General features: G+C 45.0%; 1 protein-coding gene across 1 annotated transcript in view; it reads right to left on the bottom strand.

The window, feature by feature from the left end:
* neo1a (neogenin 1a) overlaps positions 1-10,676 on the bottom strand; it is a gene marked incomplete in the record, with an annotated part of 91,327 nt that extends 80,651 nt beyond the window's left edge. The window contains 2 exon segments of the mRNA XM_071399870.1: positions 6,987-7,137; positions 10,388-10,676. Coding sequence (XP_071255971.1) covers positions 6,987-7,137; positions 10,388-10,661 — 425 coding nt within the window.
* Positions 10,677-15,844: the final 5,168 nt, after the last annotated feature.

Below are 15,844 nucleotides of genomic sequence, written 5' to 3'. Positions count from 1 at the left end.
TAAAAAATCATTTTTTAATAGCGCCAGCAGGGAGAGTGTAGCGATTAACCTAAAATTGGATCGAGAACGGAGGTCTTGCAAACTAGAAATCAATCAGAGGTTGGGGAGGGCGGAGTGAGCAATAGTGCTGTAATCAGTGTACAATGAGGCTGGGCGAACTTCTAACTGGCATAAAGCAGTAGGCAACCCAGCGACCGCCCATAACAAGCAGATGGAAATGATCATGTCTGTCTGAGCAGCTACAGTACATCTACACCAAACCTATTCACGCATCTATTGGGGATTACTACAAGTACAGGTCAGGTGAACTTCCTCAGGGCTGTGTTGGCTACAGTGTGCCACTAACTTTGAGGAAAGGCGAGGAGGTCATTTCCTCTACTCTGATAGAGCAGTAACAATGCTCATAAAATGAGAATGTCAAGGACGCAGCTACAGTGATGGGAAAAGCTTACGTGGGGAATGCATGGAGGATACAGACGAGCGTATATAATAAAAAGGTACAGTGTGAGCTGGGAGGGTTCAGTGCATGGAGGATACAGACGAGCGTATATAATAAAGGTACAGTGTGAGCTGGGAGGGTTCAGTGCATGGAGGATACAGACGACCGTATATAATAAAAAGGTACAGTGTGAGCTGGGAGAGTTCAGTGCATGGAGGATACAGACGAGCGTATATAATAAAAAGGTACAGTGTGAGCTGGGAGGGTTCAGTGCATGGAGGATACAGACGAGCGTATATAATAAAAAGGTACAGTGTGAGCTGGGAGGGTTCAGTGCATGGAGGATACAGACGAGCGTATATAATAAAGGTACAGTGTGAGCTGGGAGAGTTCAGTGCATGGAGGATACAGACGAGCGTATATAATAAAGGTACAGTGTGAGCTGGGAGGGTTCAGTGCATGGAGGATACAGACGAGCGTATATAATAAAGGTACAGTGTGAGCTGGGAGGGTTCAGTGCATGGAGGATACAGACGAGCGTATATAATAAAGGTACAGTGTGAGCTGGGAGGGTTCAGTGCATGGAGGATACAGACGAGCGTATATAATAAAGGTACAGTGTGAGCTGGGAGGGTTCAGTGCATGGAGGATACAGACGAGCGTATATAATAAAGGTACAGTGTGAGCTGGGAGGGTTCAGTGGCACAGAAGCACCGAGGTCCTACTGCCGCCCCCGCCGGTAACGCCACACTCCAGTGCGGGAAGTAGGACTTCCCAAAGCCAAAGAGGGTAGAAAGTAATCCCATTACAGTCCCACTGCAAAACACATTTCCCCCGCTGAACACCATTCATACATAAGTAAATATCATAAACCCAATCATATTGAAATGAGGGAGCCAAGACAAGGAGAAGAGACCGCTCTGAGAGGCTTGAGGCGTGATTTACATGCAGTCAACTCCGTAGCTTGCCAGTCATGCATTATTCATCCAGGTTATTGACTGCCGGGGATTCTATTAGGTGATAGCAGGATATTTGCCAGAACAAAAGCTGACGGTTGCTTTCATGATCGTTGGCCTTGCGTGTACAGAGCTGATTGACGGGCAAATTCAAAGAGTCGCTACAAGCCTGGGTATTTTGTAGGAGATTCAAGACGGGGTGAGGAGAACAATTTATATTCAACACCTGACTTGCAACATACCATCATGCTAGTGCTTAAACCAGATAAACGGAAAATCTTATGTCTTTGGCTATAGGTATTTTTTACAACGCTTCAGTGTGTGTGGGTCAGAGAATTAGGAACGAGTCTTCTTCACTTGTAAAGGAAAGGGGGATACCTAGTCAGTTGTACAACTGAATGAAGTCAACTGAAATGTGTCTTCCTCATTTAAGCCAATCCCTCTGAATCAGAGGTGTGGGGGGCTGTCTTAATCGACATCCACGTCATCGGTACCCGGGGAACAGTGGTTTTATTTAACTAGGCACGTCAGTTAATTAAGAACAACATCTTATTTACAATGACGGCCTACCGGGGAAGAGTAGGTTAACTACCTTGTTCAGTGACAGAACGACAGATTTTTACCTTGTCAGCTTGGGGATTCGATCCAACAACCTTTTGGTTATTGGCCCAACGCTCCTACCCGCTAGGCTATCTCCCACCCATAGCATCTTTTAAAAGGGTCCCCTTTCATGACTTCCTCATCCCACTGCCCTACACTAGCAGATCCACACCACCAGGGGGCTACATACCGACACAGCCTTGCTGATGCTACTGATTTGGCCACAGAGCTAGAATGTACAGGCCACCATAGCAGAAGTAAAAGGCTGAGCATTGAGCATCACCTTTTTGCCTTTATACATTATCAGGGTAGAGACACCATGTTGTATGGTATGACCAGCTCTTGCAACAGCTACACGTTGCAAAACGTCTAACAGAGTAAATACAGAGCTGACTGCAGCAGTAATTATTATTATTGCACATTTTTTCTGCCTCCATCCAAACCATGGCCGGCAGTTTTTACAGACGTCCTTTTTTAAACCACTCAGACAGCGCTGGCACTAACACACTGCCAGACAATGCCAGCCGGTGTTCCTACACAGACATGGCTCTTACTCAACTTCCCATTCTCCTACATTACATTTAAATCGCTGCATTCATGCCTTCACCATGTTTCATCCTACATCAAAAGTGGTCCCGTGTGGCTCAGTTAGTAGAGCATGGCGTTTGCAACGCCAGGGTTGTGGGTTCATTCCCCACGGGGGGACCAGGATGAATATGTCTGAACTTTCCAATTTGTAAGTCGCTCTGGATAAGAGCGTCTGCTAAATGACTTAAAATGTAAATGTAAAAGGGGGAGATGAGAGGTTATTCTATATGGTCTTTTATATGTTTACTAGCAATATCAATAGGCCCAACCTCATCCTATACTGTAGACCATTGCTGACCAACCCTCTTCCTGGAGATCTACTGTCCCTGTAGGTTTTCAGTCCAACCCTAATTTAGCTAGTTAAGGTCTTGTTGAGCAGTTAATTAGTAGACTCAGGAGTATTAAATTAGGGTTGGACTGAAAACCTACAGGACAGTAGATCTCCAGGAAGAGGGTTGGACTGAAAACACACAGGACGGTAGATCTCCAGGAAGAGGGTTGGACTGAAAACCCACAGGACGGTAGAGCTCCAGGAAGAGGGTTGGACTGAAAACACACAGGACGGTAGAGCTCCAGGAAGAGGGTTGGACTGAAAACCCACAGGACGGTAGATCTCCAGGAAGAGGGTTGGACTGAAAACACACAGGACGGTAGAGCTCCAGGAAGAGGGTTGGACTGAAAACCCACAAGACGGTAGAGCTCCAGGAAGAGGGCTGGGTAGCCCTGCTGTAGACTATAGACCAGGGATGGGCAACTATGATTTGGGTGGGGGGGGGGGGGGGTTGTCACAAAATTCTCTGAACTCATCATGAGGGGCCGCAGTGGTTTGGGTCGGACCCACATGTGCACCCCCCCCCCCACACCCTAAAATTGAGATCAAAACATTTTGCCTACCCCCTCTTGACAGCAGAGATGAAAACATATAGATATTGTTTAAGAGTATTTTTTTGCAATTCTACACATTTTGCCATGGGGGCGAAGAGAAGATTTTGCAATTCTTTAACTCATTTAATGCAATTCTACCCATTTTGCCATAAGGTGGAGAGAAATGTTAAGATATATATATATTTTTTTTTTTGCATTTTCCAATTAAAACAAAAATGGAAAGATAAGACAATATAACAAAATGACAATAACCTTACAAGATAACAGACGTGTGTACATAAATGTTTTTTTTGTTTTTTTTATACACACACACACAATAAAATAAAGTCAAAATCAAAAAATAATGAGACATTGGATCATATGGTCACCTGCCGTAAGCTACATGTTATACATTAAGTGTGAAACATTACGCCAGGGTTACATAGAGATGCAATCAATATGCTGTGAGATTCTCCATATAGTCAATAAAAGGTTGCCAAATTCTGTAAAATGTCTAACTTATTCCTCAAGCAGTAAGTGATTTTCTCCAGTGGGATACAACTATTAACTTCTGATAGCCACATTGCAACTGGCAGGGAGGAATCTGATTTCCATTTCTAGGCAATACATTTCTTGGCAATCGCTAGCAATATTTCTGTTAGCTTTATAGTTTGGCTTTGCCTAAGATTGGAGTTAGTAAAGTTACCCAGTAGACAGACCTCCAGGTTTAAAGGGAATGCAACCCCATGAATTGAGGATATTGTATCTCAAACCCCCTGCCAGAAACCGTGTAGTTTTGAACAATGCCAAGTGGAATGTTCCTTCATCTGAGCCACATCTAAAACATAGGGAAGAGATATCAGGGTTGAACTTGTGCAATCTAGACGGGGTGATATTGAGCTGATGGAGGAAATTAACCTGGATAACTGTTTAGAATTTTAATATGATATCTGAGTGAGACTGACTAACAAAATCAACGGGGGAGCCACGGCCGTTAATTTGACCATGATTACTAAGTTTAGATGGGTAAATTATTCTAGCAGCCATCTATCAAAAGAATGTCAGCTGACATGAGCTAAAGGAGTGACTATCAGTGACCGACATAAGAGAAAAACTGCTGATGCACAACCAAATTTAAAAATTGCACCTTGAGTATAAAATTAAAAAGCCTTCAAAAGGGGGTTGCCCATTCCTGCTGCAGACAATTGTTTGATTGGTCGATGGCATGACAATGAATGAATGTCAGAAGAGTTGGCTATGCAGATAGAATATGGAACTACGATGTCTGTCCTGAGAGACTTATAACGAGAGTAGGGCTTCTGAACCTCAGTCACACTAACGACTACTACCAATGTGTTGAACAGTCACTGTTGAGTAGAATGAATCTCCAGACCTCTAAGAAACAGACTAGCCAGAGGAGTTCCTGTAGAGGCGACCCTGTAGAGAAACTGTAGACCCCTCTCCCTCCAACTCTCCATCTTAAAACATATTCTCTCTGACTCATCCTATCAACAGGGTATTTTACCATGCCAGAGATGCTACCGCAGCGAGACATCAACCACCTTCGAGTGTCAGCGCCAGAGCTTTAACATAAATCAACTTTGTCCTCTTACCGAGTCATCGCCATCTCTACACATCTCCATAAACTTCCTGTCGTGGGAGATACGGGATTCAGTCTACTTCAACAGCTCTGATTGCGATACGGTTCCATACAGTCAACCAATTATGAGGCTCCGTACGGATTCCCTCCTCTTTTCCTCCCTCCGTTCCAATTATTACAAAGTGACAGTGCTTCTCTTCCTCTGAAGTCTGCCTTGGAGGGAAGGGACGCGCTGGAGGAGAAACAAGATCAGATCTCCACTCTGCCAGCGGTTGCTTAATTGTCAATCCTGTGTTACTATGTTAGAATGGCCTAACTTAATGTATTCATCACACGGCTGTGCGTGTTCCTGGGTAAAGTGGCCTGGGTAAGAAGGGAGGACCTCCCATTTGTTCAGCACACGCTCTAATTAACAATGTAAGCACCCCCTCAACCCCCCCCATCCCAGAGTACCACAGGGATATTTGGAATGTGGGCAATGAAGAACATATATTGTAATGAATATTTAACTTAATAACTCTTATTATCAGTCTGCCACACTCAGCTGTGGTTTTCAAAAATGACACAGTGCATCCAAGACCAATATACCAAGATAGTGAGATAGTCAACTCTACCGGGACTGAGACAGAAGCTGATATGAAAGTGTCTGACACTATGTTGAAGATGTTCTCTTGTTAGAAGGAGACAATGTCCTTGACAAGCTGAACTTCAGAAGAGATGTGTTAAATGTGCGAGACAACGTTCTTAACCAAAATAATGAGCCCTCATCTCTCGTCTCTGTTTCTTAGCCTGTCCCCTTCACTTACATACTTATTACCGGAAGGGACAAACTGAAAACACGGCTGTGTGGTAACCAGGTAAAACCCACACAAACCAAGGCAGGAACTTTGGAATTGACCAGAACTCGACCCTGTGTGTGTCAGTGTGCGTGAGTGTGTAGAGTCCTGTGTGTGTGTGTGTATAGAGACCGTGCAAAAGTGAAAATGAATACAAGGGTCAACTCAGATAGCCTGTGTAACCACTCTGTTAGCTATTCTGTCCACACAGCTCTCCCGGAGGTTTGGCTTGAGCCACAGCTCTCCCGGGGGATTGGCTTGAGCCACAGCTCTCCCGGGGGATTGGCTTGAGCCACAGCTCTCCCGGGGGTTTGGCTTGAGCCACAGCTCTCCCGGGGGTTTGGCTTGAGCCACAGCTCTCCCGGGGGTTTGGCTTGAGCCACAGCTCTCCCGGGGGTTTGGCTTGAGCCACAGCTCTCCCGGGGGTTTGGCTTGAGCCACAGCTCTCCCGGGGGTTTGGCTTGAGCCACAGCTCTCCCAGGGGTTTGGCTTGAGCCACAGCTCTCCCAGGGGTTTGGCTTGAGCCACAGCTCTCCCAAGGGATTGGCTTGATCCACAGCTCTCCCAGGGGAGTGCTAAGAGTGTGACACTCTCCCGGGGTTTTGATTTGTGAACTCCCTGACACGGCTGGCAGCCCCGTCCTTGTTGTCTCCCTGCTGGAGTGGCAGTGTTTTTGGCCCCGTCGGTGGCGCGCTCAGACACTCAGGCCCAGTGGCGTTAACACCTCGGGGAACAGGCGCCAGCTCTTTAAGTGTTTGCACTTTGGGCACAAGGCACAAAGGAAGCTGGTACTGCTATAGGAGTGTGACTAGGAACGTCTGAGGGCTAGAGGAACACAGTCACACTACCTTACGGACATGTTTAATGACTGATTCAATCATCAACATGATTCAAACACTACAAATGAACACAACTTGATTTCTGTGCTAACATGGATGGATATAAACAAAGTAACTTATGGCAATGAGGAGATGAAAAAAGTATTTCCAGTTGGACAGCCATTTGAGCTGTTTGATTTATACTGTTGAGTTGGAAGAAATGGGTTTGCAAGGAATACACATTTAAAATTCTCTCTAAAAATAGGGCTTTCGGGTCCAACTCACCTCTCCTCGACAAGCTTGTCTCCCACCATCCATCGGACGTAGGGCGCTGGGTAACCCGTCACCACACACGGCAGCAGCAAGCTGGCCCCCACCACTTTGGTCACAGGAAGTGGCTCTACCAGGAACTCCAGTTCTCTCTCCTCTCCGGTTTCTGTCCAAACAAAGAGCAGGGTCGACCTCTGGTTAACGTGTGTCATCATTCCTCACTTCAAAAGACTCCCATCCTGAGATCTGATCAGTAAAATGACCAACACCTCTGATGACCACTCAGGTCGCCCAACTGGCTGAACTGCTTTGCCCAAAGTTAACCCCTTGAGATGGCGAAAAGACAGTGACTCTGAAGGTGTGATTAACCTCTTAATTATTTTAAGACCTTTTCAGTCAATTCAAGAAATTAGTTGAAATTCCCTTCAAAGAATTGAAAACAATTGCATTAATTTTCGATGCGGATTTTTGAAGTTAACTCAATTGAAATGCAACGGACCCCCCCATTGTTCTCTCAGTCAACTGTTTCAGTCCATGTATGGTACCACCAAAGAACTCCTGAAACGCCTTGTTGCTTCTATGATGCAAAACATCTTGTGTGTATGTGTGCTTGTGGTAGTGTGTTTTGAATACACTCTCAGCCACACATACTGAGAGACATAGAAAAATACAGCAGCTGGGACGCGTTGAAGTCTGATTACCACCTCTAATATCTTCTCTGCGTTGCCTGACAGACCCCAGCCCTGAACAACTCCACTAAATAAAAGTTCTGGCGGTTGAAGCTGTGACACAATGGAATTCAGCCCCCTTTGAGTGGAGATTGAGTTACAGTTCCCTCTGATAAGCCCACTGGGTGCTCTCTCTCCGTGTGTGCGTGCGTCTCTCAATTCAAAGGGCTGGAATAAACTAAAGTGGAATAAACAAAAAATGAACCGTAAACATTACACTCACAGAAGTTCCAAAATAATAAAGACATTACAAATGTCATATGTATATATACAGTGTTGTAACGATGTACAAATGGTTAAAGTACAAAAGGGAAAATAAATAAGGGTTGTATTTACAACAGTGTTTGTTCTTCACTGGTTGACCTTTTGTGCTCACGAGTGGCGCAGTGGTCTAAGATACTGCATCGCAATGCAATAGGCGTCACTGCAGTACCTGGTTCAAATCCAGGCTGCATCACATCCAGCCGTGATTGGAAGTCCCATAGGGTGAAGCACAATTGGCCCAACGTCATCCGGGTTTTGCTGGGGTAGGCCGTCATTGTAAATAAGAATTTGTTCTTAACTGACTTGCCTAGTTAAATAAAGGTAAAATAAAAACATTTAATAAAAATCTTGTGTCAACAGGTCACAAATCTTGCTGCTGTGATGGCACACTGTGGTATTTCACCCGGGAGGATATGGGAGGATATCAAAATCGGTTTTGTTTTTGAATTCTTTGTGAATCTGTGTAATCTGAGGGAAATATGTGTCTCTAATATGGTCATACATTGGGCAGGAGGTTAGGAAGTGGAGCTCAGTTTCCACCTCATTTTGTAAGGCAGTGAGCACATAGCCAGGTCTGCCTACGGCGGCCTTTCTCAATAGCAAGGCTATGCTCACTGAGTCTGTACATAGTCAAAGCTTTCCTTATTACGTTTGGGTCAGTCACAGTGGTCATGTATTCTGCCACTGTGTACTCTCTGTTTAGGGCCAAATAGCATTCTAGTTTGTCCTACTTTTTTGTTACTTCTTTCCAATGTGTCAAGTAATTACCTTTTTGTTTTCTCATGATTTGGTTGGGTCTAATTGTGTTGCTGTCCTGGGGCTCTGTGGGGTGTGTTTGTGAACAGAGCCCCAGGACCAGCTTGCTTAGGCAACTTTTCTCCAGGTTCATCTCTCTGTAGGTGATGGCTTTGTTATGGAAGGTTTGGGAATCGCTTCCTTTTAGGTGGTTGTAGAATTCAACGTCTCTTTTCTGGATTTTGATAATTAGCGGGTATCGGCCTAATTCTGCTCTGCATGCATTATTTAGTGTTCTACGTTGTACACAGAGGATAGTCTCTCTCTCCATGAGGCCGGGTCAAATGTGTTCATGCTGGAGGTAAATTACTTGAGTGGAGGAGTGGTACACCATGTACAAGTCTCTCAGTGTTCAACTGGCAGTAATGTCTGACCACGAGGGGTCTGCTCCGAGTATCGGCCAATAGTAGTCTACAGCCATAGCAGCGGGAAGTAGTTTCGGCGTGGGGGGGTGCTGCGAGCTGAAGATGTCTAGAATCGGGGCGCTAATACAGGACTAGTAAAGGTCCACTGCACTAATTCTGTGATATTTTTTTGTTTGTTGAAAAAACTAAATGTATTTGAGTGTTTACCAGCATTTGTAACTTTAGTCTGATAACAGTTAATATGATAATACTTGTGGAATATAAAAATACTTGCTTGATACGTTTTCCAGTTTCTTGAAAAACTTTGCAAATCCAAATTATTTCTATGTGAAAACTGAAACGGTCGATGCCTTCCTTTTCCATGTTAGCAGACGCTCTTATCCACAGCAACTAACAGTAGTGAGCACATACATTTTTATACTTTTTGGTACCGATCCCTGTGGGAATCCAACCCACAACCATAGCATTGCAAGCACCATGCCGTACCAGATGAGCCACATCACATCTCATCACAAACCACCTGATGTCTCAAAGTACTCAATTACTGTAGTGTACATTGTTTTTCTTCATGGTGATAGAAAGTCTACAGGTACAAACCTAGATGACCTGCCTATATACAACACAGTAATGTACATTAAGTGGTTTGTAAAGATGGTAAATTAATACTGCACAAAGAGGGGTTATTTTCCATGTTATTTGATCAAGAAAAATATCTAATTTGATGTGGATGTTTTGTGTCTTTGCCCAGAACTTTGAACCTTTTGATGTAAACGTTTGAGGACAGGGTTTTATTCTTTCTGGATTCCATTAGAATGACAACAGCAGAGAAAGGCACAGGGCAACAACTCTTACAATTCCAACGATTGAATGCTGTAAATACTGTTATTAATTCTAAACTGGGTGGTTAGAACTCTGAACGCTGATTGGCTGAAAGCCAAATCAGATCGTATACCATGATATTTTTTTTTTTTTTGACTTTGGTAACCAGTTTATAATAGCAATAAGGCACCTTGGGGGTTTGTGGTATATGGCCAATATACCATGGCTAATGGCTGTGTCCAGGCACTCCACGTTGCGTCTTGCATAAGAACAGCCCTTAGCCGTGGAATATTGGTCACATACCACATCCTCTCAGGCCTTATTGCTTAATTATACAACTACTGTACCTTTTCTTTCCTCTGCCAAAGCAGAGATGCTGAAGAAAGGTTATTGCACACACTAGACGTCTAGATCGGTCCTTGTTATATTGTATCTATAGTATTACCTGGCAGTATTGTGAGCTGGGCCTCTTCACTGGTCTTGGCGGGCCCAGCGTTCTCCACCATGCAGCGGTAGAGCCCAGCGTCGGCCTCCGAAGCGTTGCTCACCACCAGGGCTCCGTTGGGTAGCTGCACCAGCCTAGAGCTCAGCTCCAGGGGCTCACGCTCACGCTCCCACCGGGCTAAAGGCACCAGGTCTGGGTTGACGTCGCACGCCAGAACCTGGCTGTCTCCCAGGCGTATGCTGGCTGCTGCCGGCTGGCTGGAGAACCGGGGCATACCTGGGGAGGAAGAGGGAGGAAGGTTGGTGTTAAAAGTTCATGTTTTTCATTTCTGTTCTGCTGTTGCTTTGATGACACATAAGCATGTTTGAGTTGAGAGGAGAGCAAAAGAGGAGGAGAGCACGAGGAGACAGATCAAAAGAGGCTTGAGTTCTGCCAGTATGCTACTGCCTACAGCTACACAGCTGTACAACCAGTTTCATGTGTTTCATCAGGAAATATGCCTACGTATCTGTTTACGAGTGGGCCTGATCTCAAGATTTGCAATTATTACCTAACAGTGGGACAGAAATCAATTTTTCCAAATCCGATCCATTCCTAATCCATCTGTAAGAGGTAATAACCCCAGCCTGAACTACTCCTGGCTGTGATCCACGTTGGTGTAAAGTAATGCGTCTATCATCCCTGACAGAACGCTCCAGAACCCAGGGAGGCTAATTTGCCGTAGTGAGAAAATATTTCGCAACACTAATTAAAAAGCTGAATCCACAGGCTGTTTGTGTTCCTCTCCCTACTTTCATCTGTGATAATTATTTCCCGCGTTTAAAGCCATTGATCTGAAACCTCGGTCTATGCCGAGCGGCGTATGTCGAGAAACGACACGGCGACAACATTTCATTTGGAAAGAAAGCCTGACCGAAATGGAAACACGGTGCAAGTATACTATAATATAGAAGTTAGACGATCTGGTCTTTAAAAACATTGGGCCACTTCACACACACACACACACACACACACACACACACCCACACACACACACACACACACACACACACACAAAATGGGGGAAGAATTCAATGTGAGGCCTGTTAATGTGATGGTGGTCTGTGTGAATGTTTTGGTTGGCCGGGCTGTTTCCCTGGCGATGCGGAGTCAGTGGTTGTTGTTTGTTCTGGCTTGGTTGAAGCTGTGTGTCCGCAGACAGGAAGAAGTGTTGAAGCTGTGTGTGTGCGTGCGTGTGTGTCACTACAGGCTTTGGGCTCCCCTCTCAGGGGGTTGGGGTGAGGGTGGTGAGAGAGTGACAGCTCTGGAATATATCCCACTTCAGAGAAGGCTGAGAGCTGAGACCCCCGTCCACCGCTGAGACCCCGTCTCCACTCAGCACCACATCTCTTCTAACTGTTGGTGTGTGGGAGATGCAGCAGCAGCAACAAACAAACACCTCCATAGTGGTGTCGTCATACATACACACAACAGCCTGGTTTCTATGCTCTCTGTAATACTGTATAAGACAGACAAAGTCAAACACTGCAGATTTCTCCACTACACATTCACTCTAACAGAAAAAGTTCACATAAAACCTCAAAGGCCTCTGAGTTGATGTGGCTGCAGTGACAGAGAATCCGTCCTATATGTCTGCCTCTCGGGTAGATTCTGATCTGTAAATGCAGCACTGTGTTAGGTACAGGACATGATACGTCAAAGACAACCTTGAAAACAATGCCCGAAAGGTGATCTGCCTCCAGATGTGGGATGCATATAGCCTGGCATATACATGGCTGCCCCAGGCCTCACAGCTGCCTGAGGACCCCAGGGACGTCATTAAATAGCTATGTTGGAAAATAGGGAGGAAACTGGGGTTAGTTAGGACTGAACGTCAACAGAGGGAGGGAAAGAACAGAACCTGTACTATATTGTCCATTTAATGGAAACGAAAGGAGACACTATCACAATACCCAACCTCACACACAGGTGGGAGTGTACCTTCTCTACCAGCCTGGCTTGCTGGATGACTGGCTGGCTGCCTGGATGACCAGTGCCCTGAGCACCTTCTCCATGCTCTTCACTTTGTATTTAGGCCCTGGAGCTACAGTGATGGCCTCCCTTTCCTGTTGCCACAGTGATGGCCTCCCTTTCCTGTTGCCACAGTGATGGCCTCCCTTTCCTGTTGCCACAGTGATGGCCTCCCTTTCCTGTTGCCACAGTGATGGCCTCCCTTTCCTGTTGCCACATCAGATCTACAGTGGACCGGAGGTGAGTTCATCAATTTGTGGTAGTGTGTGTGTGTGTGTGTGTGTGTGAGATAGAAGGGAGATTCTAAAGCTAACACTAAATTAATCCCAATTGTCCCATTTAATCGACAGGGTGGCTCCTCATGTTCCAGCCGCCTGCCAGACGGTATCTATCACGAGGCGCTGCTGCGCCGACCATCTTTACTCTTATTAACACTGAGTGATGAGATGGGCCCATATCAACTCAGAGCAATAGAGAGTTTTAAGTGTTTGATATGCAGTGCAAATGCAGGGCAGCTTCCCCGTTATCGTCGGTCTGTAGGACTATCTGTGGTGTACAGAGCTGCAATTAAAATAACCTATTCCACTCAGACTGCAAACGACATACTTAACAAATGTCATTTTTGGAGCTCAAGTCAAACTACCGGGGAAGATGACTAAGAAATCTGCTTAATCTTGCATCATTCACTGATTTAAAAACCTACATTACCTGCATTTGTTGGTAGTAAAAGTAATCATCATTCTGGAGATTAGTGAAACAGCACAATGTCTGGTTTAAGGACGATACCCGTGAAAAGACAGAGGATCTCCCCACCTCTGAGCAAACTGAGCATCACACAATGTGGCTCCTACCATTTTAATTAAAAGCAGGTCTAGAATCAGTAAAGAGAGCTTAACGGAATATGCAGAAGGCTTTAGGGATTTCGTATACTCGATTCAACAGAATTAGGAATTTTAGAAGCACACATACACACATACAGAAAAGCTTTAGGGATCTCTCCAACGAAATTCAACAGAATTAGTCTCTTTACGGCAGAAAATAGCTGGCGTTCTCCTTTTGACCAGGAGACATTCCTGGAGAGTTAGTCATGCCTGTTTTTCCAGGCCCGTTAAGATCAAGTTTCTTTCCCGAATTGGGGGGGGGGGGGGGTTGGAATTGCCCACGGATTGGAAGTTTGTACCTCATACACGGCTATTGAGTTTCAGCAGGACTGGTTTTCTACCTGGTGTTCTATCCTTCTCCCTGTCCGGTCCTGTCAATGCCAATCATCCAAGAGCAATAGCTGGCCCGTGTTTGTAACAGTGGTGTGGACGGGGCAGGGAGAGAAATGCCCGAGGCACTGGAACACAGATGAACATTTTGGGAGAGTCAGTTCCTTTATAATTCACCTTAAAATAATAAATAAAATAAACACGTTTTTACAGGAAACGTGCCATTGAAATCAAGACCCCTAATGTAGCCTCGTTTAAGTGACTTGTGACAAACGTACTGGTGCTACCACCCCATAGCATGCCCCTTCTCTCAGGTACACTCTCACACACTGGCTGAACACACCAACAGAACAATCACATTCTTATTGGCCGGACGCTTGATCAATTCCACGGGGCATACAGAGCCCGCCGTTTCAGAGCATCAAGCCGTGATTTGATAGGATGACCCTGGTCACTGCGGGGGATATTGTCAACACCCTACCCAATATGAAGACTTAGAACAGTGTGAAGACATGCGATCGATCAGACGTTTCTCTGTGCCAGACTGAGTGATATTGAAGACGCAGCATCATTCACAAAATGCTGATAATGCAGAAAATATGCCATGTGTGGGCTATGGTGTGTGTCATGTCACGTGTAAATTTGTACATACTGCAGGGATATTTGCCTTGGTATTTAAAAATCGCATCTAGGCATCCATAGTCTATTGTTTCTTTAATTCTATGGTCCGTAGCCAATCCCAGCCATGCTCCCTTGAGGCCATACTGCAGTATAAGAGGTCATTAATTCACTTATTCAAGGTTTTAGGACATTGCTGAGAATTTTCAATCAGGTTCACAATCATTCCTCTGTTACAATGACTCAGCCAGTCTCTCAACGGTGAGTTCTTTAAAGGCCCGAGGATTAAAGGCCCGACTGATTCACACAATCACAAGCAGCAGAGACTCATGTTTTCATCCATTTTGTGGCTGTTCACAAAGTGTCAGAGAGACTCGGCTGGGGAAGAATTTACAGAAGCTGTAAAGCAATGGTATGAGAAAATAAATCTGTCGCTGGGAAGGTGGCAGTACTGTACCTCAGAACCTCTGGGTTGGTAGTAAACACCAAATGGCGCTCTGTGGGAGGTCAGGGCTCACATTACCAGGAAAAGGGGGAGGAATCATCTTCCCGGGCAGTATAAATAACCAGCGACCGTTCCGCAAGACAATCGCTTACATTTTCCTCCGCTTTGGCTGTCAAACATTCATTGCCTTGTTACGTAAATCCAAACACAGCCGTCTCCCTCCGAATCAAAGGCGGCCATTTTGTTCCAGTGTTTTTCTCTATTAACTGAGGAGTTAAGGAGACGAGAGCCGAGCCACGTGTGTGGGCCATGCTAGCCAGGATCCTTGGGACGTCACACTGATGTCACCACATTGACGTTGACATTTAAAATGGTTAACGGTTAAGGTTAGGGATAGGTAAGGCTTAAGCTTTCAGGTAGTGACGTCCCAAGGATACTGAATAGCACTAACCGTGTGTGTCTGACGTGACCCAGTTCACTGATGAGTTCAGAGCCTTAAGAGGCTGTGCATATTGCATGACTCCAACACAGGACAATGAATACTTTATACAGCAAAGAGACTAAGACAGCTATGTGCTTGCCTGGCTATCATCAGCATGAGGAAGAGATGCTGTATACACCAGCTTGGTTTGTAAACAAATGCATCCTTCCAATCACAAATGAATTACAGGTCTGACGTCATTGAATGGCTGAAGACATTGTAGAAACTCGTTCACTTATACAATTGTGTTAGATAAGTGAAAAAAGGCAGTGAGGGATATATACCACCTACAGTGCCTTAGGAAAGTATTTAGACCCCTTGACAATTTCCACATTTTGTTACGTTACAGCCCTACTCTAAAATAGATTAAATAAATACTTATCCTTGGCAATCTACACACCATACCCCATAATGACAAAGCGAAAATAGGTTAGAAATGTTTGATGTTTTTTTTTTTTTAAGAAAAAAAGAAAAGAAATTGCTTATTTACATAAGAATTCAGACCCTTTGCTCTGAGACTCGAAGTTGAACTCGGGTGCATCCTGTTTCCATTGATCATCCTTGGAATGTTTCTACAACTTGATTGGAGTCCACCTGTGATAAACGTAATTGATTGGACATGATTTGTAAAGGCAGACACCTGTCTATATAAGGTCCCACAGTTGACAGTGCATGTCAGAGCAAAATCCAAG

Source organism: Salvelinus alpinus, chromosome 5 (genome assembly GCF_045679555.1).
Source record: "Salvelinus alpinus chromosome 5, SLU_Salpinus.1, whole genome shotgun sequence".
Lineage (NCBI taxonomy): Eukaryota > Metazoa > Chordata > Actinopteri > Salmoniformes > Salmonidae > Salvelinus > Salvelinus alpinus.
This window is presented reverse-complemented; position numbering and strand designations above follow the sequence as displayed.